Source organism: Tiliqua scincoides, chromosome 1, assembly GCF_035046505.1.
Source record: "Tiliqua scincoides isolate rTilSci1 chromosome 1, rTilSci1.hap2, whole genome shotgun sequence".
Lineage (NCBI taxonomy): Eukaryota > Metazoa > Chordata > Lepidosauria > Squamata > Scincidae > Tiliqua > Tiliqua scincoides.
In genome coordinates this window covers 157,989,920-158,011,736 of record NC_089821.1, presented here as the reverse complement: position 1 = coordinate 158,011,736, position 21,817 = coordinate 157,989,920, and the positions used below count along the sequence as shown (strand labels likewise).

The window sequence follows — 21,817 nt, the reverse complement described above, 5'->3', positions numbered from 1 at the left end:
CAACACATAGGCATGAAGTCGCATGCATCCATCAACGCTTAAACACTGCAAGGAAAGACAGTTTTGGCATCCAAGAAGTGTTAAAAATGAAAGGGCAAATGGGATCATACCTGTGAACACCCTCTCTCAGTGAAGCTACATATTACAACAAGTGTGTGATTGGCGCCAAAGTGATTTTAAAAACAAAAACAACACAGTAGCTGACACAGAGAGCTCAATGTGGATGAGAATTGCAGTATGACAGGCAATGACTTCCACAAACCCCCTAGAGAAAGAGTTTCCATCTTCCAAGAAGATGACATTCTTTTTGCCAGGACCCATTTTAAAAGTCCCAGATGCCTCATCACCAATGCAGCACCAGGGCAGGGCAACTCAGAATGTTAAAGCGCCACTCGGTACAGAGGACAGCTGTGGTTGCTGCCTCCCCCCCCCCCCCCCGGTACATGATAAGCTAAGAGGATATTTAGATTGCAATGTGAAGGGCAGGCAGCAGCAGGGGGTCATCCTTCATAGCGCTGCTGCAGCAACACACAAAGGATGACTCTCCTCCCTCTACTCCCCAGTTTCTGGGCAGATGAAGGGAGGAAGCTGGCAAGTTCATGCATGTGCACATGTAAAGGAGGGGCCACAAGGTTTGTGCCTGAGGACACCCCCAAAAGTTGACATCAAGTCTACTGAGTAATTACACAAACGTGTAAACAAGCAAGGCCTAGAAAGGCCCAGAGAATTACCCCAATAACAAGGCTCATTTCTTTGTTACTCAGAAGTAATTATTCTTCACATTCTGTGAAGAAAACCACTCTTAATCTCTAATTCTAGAGATGAGTGAATGGCTAACCTAATTTTATTTTCATAACTGTCATTCTGAAGCAAAAATTAACTAGAAAAAGATTTCTAAAATTAATGACTCAAATGGCAATTCCTGCAGCTTGTGGCAGCCTTAAATAACATTCCTGCCAGGTCTTTTCAATGTTATGAGGCAATAAACAAACTGTAATTAAGAGAAACTACTGAAGACTGCTTCGTCCGCTGAAATCTGACATTTTTCTCAAAAAAGTACAAACATAAGCAGGTAGAAATATCCCACACATCTGAGGTTGCTACAAAAAATGCATCAGTTGATCCCAGTTATAGAATTCATCCATTAAAAAGTCTCTGATTTGGGGGAATACAGTTTCTTTCTTACTGCTACAAAGAAAGACAACAGCATCATCACAAGAACATGGACCATAAATTGGAGAATCTCTCGCCATCTCCCACCTATAGCTGATGAGCTGTAAACCTATACCTTGAGATTCCAAGTGGGAAGTAGCATGACTGAACACTGCTCCCATACAAATAGGAAGGGTCTCTCTAAACCCCCAAGGGGTTTTTTACAGTAATGAAGAGTTATAATCTTTCAAGAACAACCACATTCCAGGTGGATCTTCAAAAGTCTGCTAACCATTTTGGCTACAGTTGCCTCCTATGCTGATAAACAGCTCCTTCCCTCTCACACAGAAGGGCAGCCGAGGGTAGCTTCTTTGCTCTCACCAAAGAGCAGGTGGAGAAACTCAGCTTGTCAGTCACTTCTCAAGGACTCACCATTCACAGAAGCTTCTGGTGATCTTGAACTGGCAACCTTCAGATGTTATCTTCCGGCTTAACAGCAACTCTACCCTGTAGATCAGGGATCTCCAAACTTTTTGGCCGGAGGGCCACATCAAATATCTGGCACGGTGTTGGGGTTGTGAAAAATTTTTTTAAATATAAATTTATATAAATAAATTAGAGATGAAACTTAGATGAGTGATTAAATGAATGAATGGGCTCATTCATTCAACTTCCTCTGGCCCTCAGAACACTCTCCAGACACAACCAGAGCACAGCTCTGGTCGTGTTCAGTTGAGTGGGCCAGAGGCTTTCAGGGGACAAGAGGCTGGCTGTGGGCTGGACAGAGGCTCGCCGTGGGCCACATCTGGCCCCCGGGCTGGGGTTTGGAGATCCCTGCTCTAGATCAGACCTCCCTCCCAATTAAAACATTATACAATTCCCAACTCATAAAAAAATATGTGCCTAACCTTCAGATGTTATCTAAAGCCTGGACCTAACCTGTTTGCATTATTCTTTACTGCCTAAACTGGCACCACACAGTAATGGACATGAGCACTCATGCTGTACATATGTCCTGGCTCTGCCCCTCACTTTTTGTTACATTTTCTAGTCTCATGAGACATGTTCATTTTAACAGTCCCTTTAAACATGCTGCTAAACTTACTTAAAAGGGGGTTTTGCAGTGTGCATTAGAAGGGTGACCTGTCTGAATTACCTCTCCCCTTGTGATTAGAAAAAACAGGAGTCGAAGACCCAGAACAGGTAATGTAAGAGTCCTCACGCTAATCTGTCATTTTGATTTACTTAGTAAAATATCAGTCAGGAAAAACCCTCTGACATGCTAGGCAACCTACATTTTCCATCACTCAGATGTCAAAAGGTTGAGGAATGTAGCTGTTGTATAGAGAAAATATTTCCTTGGACCTGCAGGAGAACATCTAATCACACTAAAGTCTTCCTCATTGATAAACGGTAAAGATGTAGAGGTGATCCAGAAGATATTCTCCAACACATGGATAGAACGGAATTGCAAGAAGTGCCAGGAATGACTTCATATTCTTACAAAAAATAAAAGCAGCAGGGCATTTAAAATGTTCACGCAGGTGACCCAGCTGAAATTATGGGAACAGAGAAGGTTAGGAGAGAAATCACTCATTCGGTGAAGCCAACACTGTCTGCTTTAATACACCAGTCATGCTTTCAAAGGCAAAGTTCAGCAAGTCAAAAGATTTTTATCAACCGCTCTTTTTTTGACAGGGCAGTTAAAAAAAATTAAAACAAGCAGTATACTTAAAATATAGACAACCAAACATTACAGTGAGATTCAGATCCCATTATGATTGGGAAGGACAGGCTGCTATAGATAAAGAGCTGCTGCTATGAGGGAGAAACATTACCCTCACACTTCCAAATAAGCTCACAAGACCAAGGCTTTTGGAGTTATAGGCCACTTTTATTCAGAATTTAACACTTAATCAAAAACTTGCAACAGGTCACTATCTAACAACCCAGAGCATGCACAATCTAACTGGGGAAAAAGGCTTCAGCCCATTGCCTCCACCTGATGATCTGGATGATCAACGAGCATACACCTGACTCAAGGCTCCGGCCCATCAAAGACCAGCTAAGCCTGTCACTGCCAATTTGAGGCAGCATGATTGTGCTGGCTCACCCCAGCCAAGTCAAAGGTAGCCCACCAGCCTCATCCAGCCAGGGAGACAACATATGAGCAGCCCTAGTAATTCCTCAGCCATCTCAGGATGTATACCAAGCACACCACCTTCCTACCCCCAGCACACTTCCTACCTAAAGGGACCATCTACAAAGTCTAACATGAATGATATGAACAGCTTTCCACATGCTTATCAAGAACAAATAGCTTTGATCTTGCTTTTTACATTTTAATTGATACATATATACTTCGCAGGCACCATTAAGTTTTATTGGAGGCAACATTTACACAGAGTAGTTAAAGCTTTGTCAGCATTTTCATTAAATGCCATGGGCTGCAAAACTTTATTAACTGACTTCAGGTAGTTGAATTCTTGAAAGTTTTATCACCCAAAGCCTTATCAAGAGTACAAGAGGAAAAAATATGATTTACATCAGTATGCATGAGTAATCCTAAATTCTTTGATTTTTCTACGATGTTTCTCAGGAACTATAAAAACCAATCTGTTTCATTTTTAGACAGCAATTTAAATTAAACTGAGAGATTATGAATCTCTAATATTGGTCCAGTGCAGATGTAATGGTAAACCAACCACCGTTACAGCAAAGCAGTTTGAAATCCTGGTTTGCTGTAACTCTAATTAGTTAGTAAATTGCAGATCCCCAAGTTAATTTACAGTACGGAGGTGAGGTTTGTGTTAAACATTCAGTCTCCTTCTCTTGCATACAAGAGAGGAGTGGTGGGAGCAGCATGCAAGTGCAAACCCCCCCCCCCCCACTTGATTCACACAGTGCTAAACAATGGTTTACTATTGTGCCTGAACTGGGCGATCAAGACTTTGATTACATCTTTTAAAAACATATAGCAGATTATCCTTGGGGCAATGTTAGAGAGTAACCAGAAATAGCACAGACAAAACACTACTGGAAGAAGTTGTTTAAAGTGTGTCGGATTGCTCAGTTTTGTCAACTACACAACTAATTTCATGGCAAATGCCTCAAAAATGACTGATGCTGCCAACCAAGTAATTTTACAACACTTTTCTGCAGTATTTATTATTTTCATTCAAAGTACAACAAAGTAAAATTTTGGAATGTACATTTCAGAGTGCAATCCAAATGGTGTGATCCTCTGGTGCAGTGGTACTTGTGCTGGCGGAAGGTGTTGCAATGTGCCTTACAGCACATTTGTAACACCTGCCAAGTAAGCAGTGTTGGCAGGGAGCCCTGCACCACCCTGCCGATGCTACATCCAGGTTTTCCACCACTCAGTGTAGGTTAAGTCGCACTGGATGGTGCAGGAGCAGCTGGAGAGTGGTTCAGAGCCAGGGAAGAGAAGGGAGGGTTGAACAGGAATGGATAAGTTTTTGGGGGTGGGATTGGCAGAGGCCTCCTCTGTCATATCCTATCCTTCCTCCCAGGCCTTGCAGCCTTAGACAGGGTTGTTCGGACTTCCACCAGCTAAACAGATCCAAGTAGCCCCATTGGGCAGGCTGGGGCATTACTTTGGGTAAGGAAAAATATGCCCCCTTAACCCAAGGAGACCTCCAACCTGCTTCTGACAACTGCTGGAGACAGCACTTGTTCAGATTGGTCTGTCCATTGAGCAAGACCGTGCTGCACTAAAAAATTAAGACCAACATTCAGGAATGACATCAGGGAGTTGATCAAGTGGGGCACTAGCTAAGGACCCATGTACATGACCGGGCCCACTTGATTGGGCTGACCCCTCAGCTCTCAGTGCTAGAAGCATTGGTAACACCTAATGCACCATCAGGAGCCCTAGTTACGAGCTTTTCCTCAGAGTTCTCAGCAACCTGGCATCAACACTTCCATTATTCATGCTTCTTAAAAATATCTGTGGTGCATAGATGACAATAGGCGATCCTCATTTTACAGAAGCTTCGACTGGTTTACAATGAGACCACTCATCTCCCTTCTTGAGGTGATGGACAAGCCTCTGGGAACAAACATTGGCTAGTTCAGGAAGTCAGGACCACTGGCTTGCAATTGCTATACACAGACTGTTCTTACAGTGGTCTTCCAACAGTAGTAATTGCTGGCCAAGGAGGAAAAGAATGAAAATCTCTTTTGCTTAGTAGTTTTTTAGTAAGATATATTGATATTGCTTTTTAAAACTATTATTAAATTTAGGAGGGAAGCAGGCTATAATTCAAATAAGTGTTCTCTAGCACAGTGTCGCCAAACCTTGTGGGCAGCAAGCACAGAATGTATAAAACACCTATGCGTTCTTAAGCAGCCTATGCTTCAATTTTAAGGGTAGCACATATTCAGCACACTATAATTTCAAGAGCAGAAGAATCATTATTGACTTCATAGTTACCAAAGTGTTTGGTATTCACAATTCATTGTAGCATCCTGTGTGGGAGGCGGGAAGGTATACAGTGTAGCCAGATAAACAGGCATTATAAGATACTAAAGTTGCCTCTCAGGAATTTGCAAAGCTTTCAAGTAGTTTGCAAGCTCTCATGTAGAGCATTGCAAAGATAAATTTGGGGAACAGAGATTTGGGGAAAAGAGACACATTGTACTGCCATTTCTTCTCCTGTCAGAACTGTAGATATTAATTCACTGCTGTGATAAACATGAATGACAAAATACAGAATTGTCCCTATTTAGATAAGGAAACCAACAGGTCTAATGAACAGCCACTATATAAGGACAAAAGCTTCAAGGCAAATGCAAAGTGACCAGAAAAAGAAATGCTGAAGTCACAATGTTAAAACAGCAACAATAATTTAAAGAGAGAATTTAGCTGTTATCCCCAAAAAACCTATTGAGTTCCTCCCAAAGGCATGGAAGGGGCCATAGCTCAGTGGAAAAGCATTTGCTTTGCATGCAGAAGATCTCAAGTTCAATCCCCAGCATCTCCAAATAGGGTGGAAAATAATGCCTGCCTGAAACCCTGGAGATCCACTCTCAGTTGATATTGATAGTGCTGAGGAAGGTGGACAATGGTGTGACTCGATGTAAGGCAATTTTCTATGTCATGCACAGTGGGGTTGTTTTTAATTTTGAATGCAAGATGCCAACCCCAACACATAGCACAAACCGCTTTTGAAAGCCCTGTCTCCCATGAAATACAGGTGCACTAATTCTGAGAAATAAGCCCACCCACCATTACACTATAGCAGAACTAGTTGTACAATTCCTTAGCTCTTCACCTTCATTAAAAAAAATTCCTTGACAACTGGCAATCTTCCACAATGTAAAAGGCACAAATTGCTTTCATATATATTTGAAATCACTAGACTATTTCTTTTTGCCAACACAATATATTAAAAGCCTACAAATAGGCTACTGTCACTGTCAGAACTAAGCTTCTCCAAATCTAAGGTTATGCACAAATACTTTGAGTTTTGCATACATGGATTATTATTTAGAAGAAAAAAAAAAAAACAATGGCAGGAATAGTAATACAATAAGTAGAGGTGTGATTTTTCATTGATAACAAAATAAAAACCTAACACCAGTTTCTTCAATTTTCATTTTTGTAAACAAGAAAAAAAAAACCAAATCTTCAAAACAAACAAACAAACAAAACCATTTTCTAACACCTAGTTGACTGTATAATGACTGTGGTTGCATCTGCTGACACTATATCACGTACAAAGCACACTTTTAAAGCTAGTATAATTTATAGCTATAATTTATTAAAATGTGCACTTGGAATAAAAACACAACATCACTTTCAGCACTTTTTCCTTGGAAAAAAGTGAAATCTTAATTTCTTTTTACAGAACACCTCTAGCAATAAGACAATTTTAATTGCGCCAAGGAGTAGACAAGGTCCTCTATTTTGCTTATGTTACTGAGTAACGCCACACATAGGGATGGCACAACAATATTATTTCATAATTCAATAGTAATGTGTTTCATTAATGCTGGTTATGAAGGATAAGAAAAGGGAGCTCCAAGACTTGCTTAATAACCAGTATTTATTACAGCAAGTGCAAGTTTCACCACATAAGCAGCAAAACATAATTCTGGTGATCCAATATCAGAACCATTGCACTGTGGGCTTCAGCTCTCAAATACGATATGACAGTGGGTCAGATCAGGCCTAACATGGTCTGGCCTAACATGGAGAACAGGGTAAGGGGCACCTATTTTCTAAGGATCCTAGAACCCTCTCATCCAAATGCAGCCCTAGACACATAAAACACTATGCACATAGGTCAAAATGGTGCAGTGAATTTCCAGAACTGACTAAGCAATTTTGGTGTATATGTGTAGAACTACATTCAGATGGGTGATTCCCACATTGACAGTCAAAGACAGAGCTCAGAGACCAGATGAAGACAGCAGGTACACCCTCACTCCACTCCACATGCAGCAACTTTGATATAATCTGAACTGGCTTACAATTCCAGAACTGCAAATAAACATGACTTTGAAAGAACGCAGCCTACGCAGAATTCAAATCACACATAAAGGATACTAGTAGTACCTGTTTTTCACATTTGACAAGAACAGGGGATTTAGCGGGATTTAACACTAACTACAGGTTTACTTGTTCTACTTATGACAGAAGCACTGTCCTCTAAATTCAGATAAATCCATTAGTATTTTAAGTAGAAGAGACAGTTGTAACGAGTTGCAAAGTGTTATATAGATTGGGCCTCTGTATCCGCGGATCTGGCTCAACGCTAGTCCCCTGGACCCACATTGAGCCAGTGCTGGTGCCAGGTGGTGACTGAAGCTGCACCCTGGTCCCCTCCGAAGGGCTTTCTGAGGGAAACCAGATGTTTTTATGCCATATAAGCCATTCTGAGGCCCGGGGAAGCCTGCCTCGGTCCCCTTCGGAGGGCTTACAGGGTCAAAAATAGCGGATTTGATTATCTGTAAATTTCAGCATCCATGGGAGGTCCAAGATCAGATTCCCTGTAGCTACCAAAGCCCCATCTATACATTATTACACCAGAAAAGCACGTCAAGCTTCCCTAAAGAAAAAGTAGGGACACCTTCAAATCAATCCTCCATAAAACACAGGTACCTTTCATCAAAGCTTTCTGTTTACCTGCAACCCTCAGCAAATTTGCTAGTCCCAAAAGCTTGGCTGATTGCTTGTAGTTTGTTGGCAGCTGCAAGAGACACTCCTTGATAAGGCTGAGTCGATCAGAGCACAGACGCACTGTTGGGAAGATACATTATGTTAAGCACTAATACCACGAAAGAGAATGTGTTGCTGATTGAGGTGTATTTTGGTTAAGTGCACACATAAAAAAATCCATAGTGTTTGCATAACTGGGTTTACCAATCCACCCCAATAAAAAAAAAAACTCAATGCATTTACTCAACTGAAAAAGTTCATCCATTTTTAAACATCTGGGTCACTTTGTTTTTTACATGCAAGAAGAAATCATATGGATGGAAATATCACTCATCCTATTTTGGATTGCTAATACCACAGAAACAAAAATCTGCAGCACTGTTCCAGTTTTAAATGTATGGAGAGCACACAAAACTCAGGATTTGGGCACAAAAACTCTGGCATGATTCTTTTTTGGCATGGTTCTTGCAAACCCTTTTCTGGACTTACAGCACTTCCGGCTGGGGCTCACATGCTTTAATTTTGATTTAACATATGATTTAATAATTTCCCACCAAAGAAAAACACACCTTCCACACAGAAAATTAGTATATCAGGGAGAAATTTGGCTAAAAGCAAGTGCCCTAACATACCAGGTTTTGTTTGTTTTTTTTAAATGTGGAGATAATGCTTTTGTGTAGAGAAGTGCTTAATCATGTGAGCAGCCCTTACCTGAAATGATTCAACTCCGACACAGGCTTGCAACCGCAATGAGAACAAAGTCTCTTTTTTTGCATAGCAAAGTACTATTTCTCCACATTTGTTGCACTCTGTTAAGAACATTTTGGCCAAGTCAGGGTCAAGAAGAATTTTATTCACATTTTTAAAAAATTCCTTTCTAAATTCAGTAAGAAAGGAATTCACATATTCCTTGCTTATTGCTAGGAGAAATACCCCAACTAGCACTTCCAAAAGTCAGGCACTTGCTCCACAAAACAGAAGTTCACTCTGTGAACTGGAGTAGCCTTCTGCTCACCCAAAGGATCCTGGTGCAAGCCAAAGGGATCCTTGGACAAAACAAATGCTCCTTCCATTCACGGAGAGAGCTCCCAACAGCAAAAATCTATATTAGATTATATACTTGAGGACCAGATGCAACCCCTCTTAATTGTGTGTAGTATTTGATTTATAAGCATCACAAAAAAATAATTTGTGAATAAGATTCTTCTCATATCTATTTCAACTGGCGTTTCAGATGTACCTGTGAAAAGGATACATGGTACTTTCTCTGAAAAAAGGGTGTTGGCCATGACAGGACAGTCACAAAATAACTGACAGGAAATCATTTAACATAACAAGATACATTGTCTGCCTGTTCATTTCCAGACCCAACCAAGGTGTTATTGTTGAACTTGCCCATTACGGCCAGTTTATATTCCAGAGAACAGTTTATCTCTCAGAAACAGCCTGCTTCCATATCCTCCTGCCCATCCAAGGTCATCTGAGGGGGCCTTGCTTTGGGTTCTGCCTCCAAAGGCAGTATCTGGTATTGTAGCACCATTCTTGTTGGTAGCACCGCTTCTCTGGAACTCTCTCCCTTATGCACTTAGGACACCCTCCACGTTATTAGGGTTAAAAACTTTTTTATTTCAGTTAGCCAGTGGAGTGTTGTTGCTGCAGATGGTTTAGGTTGCCATGACAAGTTACCATATATGCCACTTCTTTGTACTGTGCACTGCTCCTCTCTTGCACAATGTTTTATTATTGTTGATTTATTGTTTTTAAACACTGCTGTGTTTTTAGTTGCTCCCTCCATGAATGGAAAGAGCATTTGGTTTGTCCAAAGACTCCTTTGGCTTCCATCAGGACCCCTTGGGTGAGCAGAACGCTTCTCCCATTTACAAAGTAGACTTCTGTTTTGTGGAGAAAGTGCCTGATAGTGGAATGCTAGTTGGGATATTAGTTTTTAGTTGCTTTTATATGTACAGGTGTGTTCCACTTGACTGGGATATGTTCTCTGATTCCCTTTGTTATGCAATTATGTCGTTAAGTGAACATTCAGCCCAATCTAATGCCTTTGTTGTGTAAACAGACACTCCCTGCCAGACACTAGCTAGCTGTACAGGTCACTGGAGAAAGATTGCCTCTTCTTTGTATTAAGAGTCTCTGTTGTGTTAACACACACTCTGCTGCAGGCTATGGCAGACCTACTGTGTCATTAAGAGCCCTCTGTTGTGCTTTGACCACCATTGTGTATGTGGTCTGTTAAGTAGAAGGCCATTAAGTGGCAGACGCCTGTTATTTAAAATTGTTGTTAGCAATAGCACAGCGATTTATTTTAAATAAAAATTTAAAAAATAAAAATCATCCTAATGAGCAGGACTTGCATGATAGCAGAGGCAAAATAGCACATAGTGAGGACTGAAGTGTTCAGTGCAGAAAAAAATCAAAGCAAAACTTATGAAAATGCCTTATTGAAACCAAATGCAGTTCCATCAACAAGAAACTATTAAGTCCTCATGCTGTCTGGAATACAACTTTCAGAGAGTGCCTTCAGTTTATACAAATGATTTGTGCTAGCTTGAGCTTGAAGGAAACATTTGGAAAGTTTCCTTGGACATGAAGCTAATTTCGTATTTTTTTATATCTTGGCCTACACTGACATAGAACATTGCATTACCAAATTAGCTATTCATTTCGAAGTGATTACCATGATGACCACTTATGAAAGAAGTGTTCTGTTTTGCTTTCAGTTTGAATGGCAAAGCCACAAAAATGCTCTCCCTTTTCACCTTGAGGTGAAAGAGCTACAAAGGCTTTAGAAACTTGCAATAGCATTTTAAAATGTGTACTATTTGTCATTAGCAGTACAAATCCATTAAAAACAAGGGTATAAAACAGGAAGGTCACTGAAGCAGAATGCCAGATTGACTCGTGAAACGTGTCAGATATAATGATTTTAAAAATAAAAAACAGTTTTATTGGACACTAAAGCATGGGAATAAAAAAAGGACCCATGAAAGTTATACAAGCCCAAAGTCTGGAAACACCTTCACACTGTAATAAAGTCCTCTTAAAAATAATTAAATTGTTATTGTAAATTATGGACAGTGGACTTGTGGTTTATGTTAAATATTGCAAGTTAACCTTCTCAGACACATGGAACTGTAGAGAAAGAAAGGGGAGTGATGACCCATTGCCTGTTTCCTTACTACAAAACCTTACTACAAAAGTTGCTTCACAAAGCTGTTGACAGGATGAATGAGATAAGTACTTCACACACTAAAAGAAGCGAAATAAAAATTACTAGTAAAAAGTTCCTTTAACAATGAAAGGAACACATCTTACTGGTTAGCATGGGAGTAGCCATATGATTCTCTGAGGAAGTCAGTAGGAATCGGATATTTGACTGTACCAAAACTAAATCCTGGTCCATGTGTCATTTTTTTGTCATGCAGAGTCTAAATCAAAACTGTTTCCATCCACATGTTTTTGTTATATTGCTCCTCACACAATTCATCCCATGCAAGTTTGGTTTCTTCCTGAAGTCAACTTGGTTTTTTTGATGTGTGAACCAAAACACCCATTGGATTTATGAAAGTAGTCTAGGTTTCAAATGTGACTTGATAGGAAGTGATATGGACTATAAGTTTTTTTGTTTTGTTTTTTTTTTGGGGGGGGGAGAGTTTAAAGTCTTGCTGGGCATGATAGGAGCCAATTATTTTTCTACTCTCCAACTTGTTTGTAGGCTACAAGGTTGTGCAAGAACCCCCATTATCTTCACATGAATTGGTCTCTGGGAATGGATTTATACTACATGGCCAATTTGATCAAACCTGGAAGGCAAAGTGTGCATAGGCTAGAGGACAGAGGAATTCTTGCCCCTAATGCAACTATCTTGTTTTTCCTCTAAAGCCACCTCTCTATCCATTATTCAATTAAGCACGCAAGACCCTGTGTGCCTGGTCCCCTAAATTCTATCACTAGAGTTTTTGCACCAAAACATGACCAGTCTTTGGAAAGCCTGTAAATAAGATAGATACCCTTTTGGGCATTGCAAGTTCAACCTCTCTAGAGAAGGAAACCATCTCTTGCCCCCATCAAGGCTTTTTCCTTGGCAAAAACATCCTTATATCGGCCATCCCAAGCCATTCAGTTCCAGCATCCTTTTCTCTCACTTTTAGGGATACAACGGACCTACTGAAACCCTTAGAGTTTACACTAGACCTTCCTGGGACATCTCTCTACAAAAGCTTTCACAATGCCCACCTGGATTGTGGTCCAGGCATCTTTCTCCTTTGGATTCAATCTCTCTGCCTTGTGGTGCAAGAACTCTGCTTTTGTCTCAAGCCACTAGCCACCCTGCCTGGAACATCTATACTTATAGCCCTTCTTCCCATCTTCTCTTTCCATGGATTCGTGCACTTCCGGATCCGTGTACTTCCTTACATCTTACTTTTTTGTGTGTTTTATCTTTTTCATTAGCTCAAGTTATTTTGACAGGTCAGAGACTTTCCTTGAGGCTCCCTGAAGTACAGTTCTCCTTAATGGATGCATCAAGCCTTCCAAAATATAGAAGAACCTGGACCCTTCAATTTTGTCAGTGGTTTGAATTTCAGAGGTATTGAAACATTTGGTTGACAGTCCTATAAGGTGGGGAGTAAATTCAGCCCATGGCAATTAAATAAAGCCATTGCTAACTGGCTTGCTAGCAAGCCTTTCCTACTTTCTGGGACCTGTTTCTTTATTACTGTGAACTATGCTGCAGTCACATCTCCATGTTTCAGGTGGCTCTACTAGTTTCTCTGCTCATGTTCTTAGAACCATTTTATCCCTCTCCTGTCCTCTCTAGCATCTATTTGCTTCCCACTAACCAAAGAGTGCTAGGAAAACTGTACTTTACATAACTACAGTGTTAAAGAGGTCAGTGCCCCTCCATTACTCCTTCGCAACACTCCCATTGTCACTCTCTAATCAGGTTCATTGAGTGGTCCAGAAACGATACTCAGGAATATTGCATTGGTGTCCGTTTGACTTGGTTTCTTTCCCCCTTCCCAATGTTATATATTTTGCACCATATCTGGTCTGAACTTCAGTCATTTTGGAGTGGGCAACATACGTCCAATGGCCACAACTGCACACATGAATCTTTGCTGCTATGTGTGAATGTTAGTATGTGCATTTTCAAGCATACATGGTAGTACTTGGGGGTGACTTCAACTGTTTTGAGGTGTGAAAACAAGGATGAGAAGACTCTGGTGTCTTCTCCTCCTCGAAATTGTAAGTATCCTGTCCTCAAACTGTATTCGGTTTTGAGGTGACACGAGATGGCATCACTATGATCAAACTGGAGTAAAGGGAAAAGAAATGCCTCATGGCCACACTCTGGTGTCTCCTGGGCAAGTAACATTCAAGAATAACAACATCCAGCAGCAGGACACATGACGACTGTTGCTGCCACCAGGATCATATGAAGATGATGGTGGTGGTGGCAGCAAGAATTGGTGAAGAGAGGATTGTGGTTTTGCAGGGGGTGGGGAGGGGAGAACGAACAGCAAAAAGCTTTTATCCCAGTGTCTGTTTCTGATCTCTCCTGGAGCGATGAGGTTGGAGGTGCAGGACCATGGAAAGCTCAGAGGAAGCATATTTCTGCGAGCCAGAACTCAACTAAGGTCTTATATGTTCCAAGCCGAGACTTCCCCTCTCCCAGGCTTCTTCCCTGCTGAGACAAAGTGGACAGGTAATTTTTGAGCATTTTCCTTTCTAGGGTGAGAAATGGGAAAGGGGAGAGGCCAGTTAGGATTACTGGCCATGGGAAGAGCTCAGGAAGGGACTAGAGAGCTTTGCAGAGAGGAAGGAACCAAAACAAAATAAAAGGGAGATTTTAAAATGCCACTACCTGCTCCGGCTCAGCTCAGGAGGGAAGCAAGGATGGGGAGGGGGGAAACAGTGACTCAGCAGCTGCAGAGGGTGGCCTGCAACCCAACTGAGGTGCTAACAAGAAAGTGCTACAGACGGCTTCCTAATTGTGCTCACCAGGATTACATTCTTGGTCGCCATGGTGATCATGGCAGAGTGATGCCTAGATCATGTTGACTGCAATCTAGAAAAAATGATTTTTTTTAACATCACTTTAAGAGAAATCTAACTGTATAGGATGAACTTTTTAAAAATATTTGTGAATGCACGAAACTGTATTCACTCCCCCCCCCGCTCGACCGATCCTATATAATATACAATTAGTCAACTATACCTTGTAATGGCAATATTTTCACACCAAATTCTTCAAGATAGCCAAGACCCCGAATAAGATCCAATTCTTCTTGAATAACAGAGGGGCAGTCTGTAATAAGTTGTAAGCAAGATCTTAAAGGGAAAAAAAGAGTGCAAGTATTTGAAACATCTTTTCTAAAAATAAAAGAAACATCTTTATTATGTAAAAGACTGCATTATGGCCTTGCTAGACCAGTGCAGACCTGGGTTCAAATTCCCACTCTTTACCATAGTGCTCCTGAAGACCCCTTGAGGCAGTCACACTATTCCAGACTAATTTGCCTCAATTTAGTTTTGTGCAATAAGTGAGATAAGTATCACAAACACACAGAAAGAAGACAGCTCTAAACGTCAGCAGCAGGATGAATGTGGCAGCAGTGCTGACATCAGTGAGAGGTCTGGGAGAAGATAGCTAACATCAGACTCAATAGTTCTTTTTGTTGTTGCTATCATAGGAAGTCAGCCAGGGGCAGCAGAGTAACACTGGCTGAGTTAGTACGCCATCTCCCCCTCTTAAAGAGATTTAACATCTCTTCTATGCACAGATTCTTGCTCTGACTGCACTGCAGGTAGCAAATCATCATTAATAAGGAGGCCATGTCTTTTTGGTGCAAGGAAGACCAGAGTTTACTCCCTTAACATCCTTCTACCAAACCATGGCAAATCCCACAGGTGAGAGAAGCATCAAGTGTCCCTGATCAGATGTGCACTTTGAGGGGTATGGGCACTTGGCCAGCATCACACCTGGCCAATCCAAATGCCACCCCTGTTTAATCATACTGCTCTATTAAATTTGCGCTATGAGATTTTTATTATTATTAGCTTATTGGATTATTGATATCATGCTTTATTTGAATTGGTTATCTTCTGAAAAAGTTATTTTAAATGCTATATTCCAAGGTACATTTTAAAAAATACTTAATTAAAAACTGTGAGTTTCATGGGCACTTGAGGGAAAGCAGCACATAAATCAGAAACCCCAGTGATGGCTTTAAAGGCTGGATGCTATTAAACAATATTTTTATATTGTTTAATAAGTCCCCTTCATTTGGGAGACAGGGACACTCTGGGCAGCCGCATCTGCCCAGAAGTCCTGTTGCACAGTCTTCTGGGATGCTGGACAAGCAATGCGACTGTCCAGAGCTTCCCTGTCCCCTGAATAAGGGGGACTTTGCGTGCTGCCAATGTGGAACGGAAAGAAGAGGTCCGAATGGGGACCACTTTTTTGTTGTGCAGTGGTGGTGAGTTTGGTCACCGCAAACTATAAAACTAGTTTTTTTTATAAAACTATAAAAACTAAAGTTTTTGTAAAACTATATATAAAACTGTAAGACTATAGTTTTATATAAAACTATTAGAAGCGGGATGGAAAGGAACATGCATTTCTGCCAAGAAAAATCCATGAGTTAATTGCTATAAGTTAGCATTTCACTAGGAGTTTGCAAGTTGAAAGGAAGCATGTCTAATAAGCAATCATTCTGTATATGGATGAGGTAGCAGGTAAAATCCACCTCATTTGCCATGGATTTATCTTTTCCTTTTTACCTATCGAGTTGGTCACAGGGAAAGCCAATTAGTCAGCAATCTTATTACTAATGTGGAGAAAATTTTCCCTTAAAATTCAAGCAGAACTGCATGACTGACCAACCAACCAACACACTTTGGCAACTGTAACTGTTCCATTATAAAAGCAAGGAAGTTACTAAAGTCAAGAAATTGAAGCCACTTCATAACGGTTCACCAGTAGGACCCAAATTATTCAATTAAAGCTGATTTTTAGAGATCTCTGCAAAACCTGATTAGGGGAAGAATCATTATTTTGTAGACTACCATGAATCCTGTGGGAAGCGGGAAAACATGCTCATGTCTTTCTTTCCTGTAAATTTTGTTCTTTTCTTCCCAATTTTAATTTTAAATATTTTTTTTTTTTTCAAAATCATACTTTGATTTCATCTAAGCAAAGACTCATTTCTGAAATTTCCACTTAAAATGACAATGTCACTGGAACAGAAAATTAATACCAAGATCATGAAACAAAAAGATTTCATTTCAAGTTAATATGTAGGAGAATGTTGAAGAGTTCATTCTGTACACTGAAAAACTTTCAGTTCTTTCCCATTTGCATGTTTGTTGCAGGGGAAACCTATTTCAAATATTTCACACAGCAAAAATTTTCATGAAACAGAAATAGAGAAAAAGGTGAGTTACTTTTCGTGAGGTTTCAAACTAGAGGTCCCCCAAACAAACTTAAGGATGGAAACAGCAGTACAAAACATTTGGCACAGAAGGGGAAAAATAGTGGGGAAACAGAAGGAAAGACAGATTGAAGTGGGAGGAGTGAAGGTCTATACCAAAAATAAACATGGAAATATAATGGTAGCAACTGTTATCCAAGGTTTTCAAAACTCACCAAAAAAAATAAGAAAATAGGAGTAGCTGAATTACAGGGAAAGGATAATCAATTCAAGTTCCAGTGGGGACGAAAAAGGAGATACATTCCAACAGCACACATTCAAACAACACAGAGCAGAGGTTTAAGCCAGCAAAACAGTCACCATTAAGTAATATATTCACATTATATTGTTTTCTTTCCACTCCTGAAACATTCCTGTGAATTATTTCTCAGAGTTCAGACAAACAAAACTAACATTTTCTTTGCGATGATTCTCATTCTTTCTTCATTAGAAAGATCATCAAAGCATCTCACATACAAAAATGCCATCATAATGCCACTGTGTAAGGGCTCTGTCAGTTTACAAAATAAATGGAGACTTGCTCTAACAGTGCCACTGTATTTGGCAGTTACATCCACCTGATAACAGTATACCAACTAAGGGCCCAGTCCTATCCAACTTTCCAGCAGTGATGCAGTCAGAGTGCATCACAAATGTTCCTTTATCTCAAGGAGGCCTCCGTGACTGCCCCCCCCCCGTCATTCTCATATTCAACAAGTTGGAAGGAACTCTATGTGCTCAAAACATATGCAACTTGTTTGCTCATCCAGAGGAAAAAAGAAACTTGTTTATGGGATATGCATCCATTTCCTATACAGGTGGGATTTCTCTTTAGGGATTGTGCTTGTATGAAATAACCCTCATAGCTGGAACCTAAAGAATACATTTAACTAATCCCGGACCTCATTTTCTTTCAATATCTCATATTAATCCTGGTCTCTAAGCAGAAAAGTTGGTTACACAAAAGCCAAGTTTAGGTTCTCTTCATTCCTAATTCAGTGGCTGAATTGTAATATTAATAAATGCATCTTTTTAAAAAAAACAAAAAACACCAAGAACAAAGAAGAAGCCATTGCTTTCTCAATGCTTGCTCCTCTAAGCTGACATGAAGTTAGGATTAGATCTTCTTCAAAGTAATACATACTCCTATGATAGTTGCTAAGTACAGGTGGGCCCTTTTTTATTCATGGGTTTGGTAACCATGGATCTGACTCACTACAGGTTCAAATCTGCCATGTAGGGCCCACCTGCCCTCCTGGACTCAACCAGAAACACATTCCGGTCACGTCCAGGATGCTTTCCGATAACCAGGGAGGCAGTGTGTGGCCTCAGAACACCTCATGGAGGTGTCAGAGAGGCACTTTCATTTTTTCCCCAAAACCAGAAGTTTCCAACTTTCCAACAACTCCAAGGGGTACTCCAACTCCAACTCCAAGGGGTACCCTGGAAGTACTCCAACTGTGACCAGAAAGCACTTCCAGTCATGTACGGAGGTCAGGTGATCCAACTTGCAGATTCACTTATCCACAGCTTCGGTATCTACGGTGGTTTCAGGAACAGAACCCTCATGGATGCTGAGGGCCAACGGTATTTCCTTGGCAGTGTATGCTCAAGGCTGTCAAGTACTTTTTAGAGGATTCATTTTCATATTTGTGTAAGCCTTTCAAGTTTAAACAACATGCAGGTACACACAACAAGATGTCCAACAAACATCATTGCTGTTTCACAGCTGTACAGATTACACAGATTCAATATTAATATCGATTACTAAAACTACCAGCCAGCATTCTTGGTGCTCATGTTCCCTGGTAGGTTCAATGTACACCACGCTAAAAATATATTTATACCACCACTTCCTAGTCAGATCAACATTTAATTTACTTCCCAAAATATATTAATATTACAGCAGCCTTAGCCATGCTCAAGTATCCAAGAGAGGGGAAAGGAAAAAAGTTCAAGCACTGAAAAGGGAACATAATCAAAGATTTGCCTGTTTAAGTAGATGTTATAATCTAAAAAAAAGGGGGGAAGAGAAAGTAATAAGGTATTCAATGTAGTTTGTTTACCTGGCCAAATCCATGCACGGATCAGTCAGACTAGTTGATGAATTGAAGTACTCTCTGCTAGCTGCCAAAACTAATTCAATGCTTTTCTCATAGCAGACTCTGTATTGTGGTTTGCCTTTTGAAGAAACACTAACTGGGGGATCTATTGACCAAACACTGCAATGCATCATTTGCCCAGCTAAATGGATGTTCTCCAGTCGGCTTGAACAAAGAAGGCTTTCTGTAAAAATCTAAAGAAAAGACAGCAAACACGTCATACAAGGGGTTTTTTTGCATGCAAGGATTACTCTGAAATATAGTCATGCATTTTAAAAACATGTTATTTGGAATAGCTTTCAGCTTCATCAAGACCAAAGCATTTAATTTTTAATAAACTGATTGCTAAATGAAATGCAACCTAAGCTTCCACCCTTGGAATTGGGTGGGATATGTTTGGATCCACTTGCTGTGCCAGGTCAAGCTTTGGACCTAGTGGGCAAGAATACTTCTCTGTGGTTGTAAACTGCAGAGGAAAATTGATAATGGCGAACAAGATGCTGTTAGTCTTCACAGTGAGATACTCCTAGCTAACTCCTGAAAAAAGTTATAGTACTACAAACACTATTTGAAGGCCACTGCCAGTTCTAGTAACAGAACACAAATTTCCTAACAGAAAGTTTTTTTTCTGGGTTTTGGACAAACCAAGAAGTAGCCCAGAGAGAGCATATACGTCAAATTCATCTGCCCCTTTAGAAACACACACATACACTGCTAAAGCATTTGGCTAGGATATTAATATTAGACTATTCAGAACAAAGGCCAGTCCAGCTGAGCTCACCCCACTCTGGCATACTGCAGATCTAGTCACTTCTATAGGCACACAGATCCCCTTCTCGCTTGCTAAAAGTGAGTAAGGAGAATTGGGGCAGCAGCTACCCATCTCTTCCTCCAGCACCACTGCCATAAGTAACCACAATAAAGAGGCTTCAGAAGCAGCACAAAGCAATCTTGGTATCACTCACTACAATGAGTAATCCAAAGAGGATCGATCCACCTCCTTCTGCTTAGGCAAACAAGGAGGGGGCAAAGGCAGGTGACAACCCTTTCGCTCCCTTACCTCAGCCTCTGTTGAACATAAGAACATAAGAACAGCCCCACTGGATCAGGTCATAGGCCCATCTAGTCCAGCTTCCTGTATCTCACAGCGGCCCACCAAATGTCCCAGGGAGCACACCAGATAACAAGAGACCTCATCCTGGTGCCCTCCCTTGCATTGGCATTCTGACATACTGCTGTTCCTGACCAAGCTGCTTCTTCAAACACACAGGATGGGCAGAGCATGCTTGCAGCTTTTACTCCCTGCATGCTCCACCCAGCCTATGAGTCCAAAGAAGAAGAGAAGCAGCAGGTGGTAGTAATCAAGGAAAGAGAGCAGCAGAGCATGGCTGTTCCTTTACTTTACCCTTTTCCTTGTCAGTCCTGGGTCCTTTAAATGGCTGGGCTGGCAAGGAGAAGGTAGTGGGACACGCCAGTGCTAACATGAACACAAGAACAGCAGCAAAAAAAGGGGGAATAGCAAAAGAGACCAACACAATTTCTCCTCCACTTAAATTAAAGAGGAGAGAGACATACATTGCTGCCTCTTGGACTGGACCTGCTCAACATGATCAACTTCTATTATCAAGAAACAAGAGCTTTAATTATAGTATTATTTTCCTCCTTGACATGACTTGGAAAATAAGTATTGCTATTAAAAAGTAACAAATTTCAATTTTGGATTTAAATCTCAGATGCCATTCTCCTCCTGCAACTTCTTTAGAAATTTTCTAATTTGCTCTTAGTGAAAGTAACCGAGATTAGCAGCCATAAGCAATAAAGTCTCAAACCTATAATAAAAGTCAACAATAATATGAAATGCTTAAAAAGATGTGTAATTTATCTTCAGAAATTTGACAACACAAAAGCTCACTTGAGTGCTAGATAGCGGAAGAGAGAAAAGAGCTTTCAGATAAACTGCACATAAATAAAAAAGCGACACCACTGTAATTCACAAACTTTAATGACAGGATTGGAGAGAAAAAGCTTGGAGAGAAAGTGTGTGCATATACAGATTACTTTTTTGCAGAACCTGAATTTTGCATTTCACTTTAGATGCAAACAGGAAAATATCAATTGTCTATAGTCACCCTGAGTGACGTTATTAAAAATGAACTTTCTGCTCAGTGAACCATTTAATAAACATTACAGGGATGCAGCAGATCATTTATCTTTCTGTTGTTTAGCTAGCAATTTATATTAAATTCCTGCATATGAAGAAAACTGGGTTTCCCACCAATATGTCTCACACCTCAATCCTAACCTGCCCTGGAGCAGGCAGGCAGGCTGGCCTGTGTTGCATCCAGAACAGGGTTGGGTCAGGCTACAGCACAACTTGGGAGTAAAGAGGAATTTATTCCCCTTACCCTGTGTCATGCAGCAGCCGTCCCATGGAGCTTCTCAGATCAGTGGTGCAGATCCGAGAGGCCCACTGTAGGGCTGAGTCACTTGGGAGGGAGATCCTGCCTCCCTCCTGGGTCCTCCCACCAGCTTGCCTGCTGCCCATCCTCCCACTGCCCTGGAACGCCCCTAGAACACCTTCCCCCTGCCCTCCCCCAATTCCAGCAACAGCAGCCCACTGACAGCACAAACGTACCTTGGGCCGGCTCCAGAGAGGCCAGCACACCTCTATGTGCTGGCCTGCTGACTCTCCCAGTAGCGCAGAAATACCCTACGACACTTTTGCAACACTTGGAGGGCGGTGAGTGCCTTAGGATTCTGGGTTATTGCTTTTAATTGTGCTGTGGATCAATATGCCTGTTGTCAACCGCAAGGAACTCTGAACTTAATTATTATTTAAGGAACGTTTCTAGACTTTGATATTACAAAAACATAGGCCTTGGAATTTGCCA

General features: G+C 40.9%; 1 protein-coding gene across 2 annotated transcripts in view; it reads right to left on the bottom strand.

Annotated features, from left to right (window-relative positions):
• The window catches only part of NBAS (NBAS subunit of NRZ tethering complex), a 215,911-nt gene that overhangs the window by 87,037 nt on the left and 107,057 nt on the right, over nucleotides 1–21,817 (bottom strand). For both annotated transcript variants that reach the window (XM_066611939.1, XM_066611948.1), the window contains exons 30-32: nucleotides 18,891–19,120; nucleotides 14,571–14,683; nucleotides 8,306–8,419 (exon numbers count right to left, since the gene is read on the bottom strand). In XM_066611939.1, coding sequence (XP_066468036.1) covers nucleotides 8,306–8,419; nucleotides 14,571–14,683; nucleotides 18,891–19,120 — 457 coding nt within the window. The remainder of the gene's footprint in view (nucleotides 1–8,305; nucleotides 8,420–14,570; nucleotides 14,684–18,890; nucleotides 19,121–21,817) is intronic.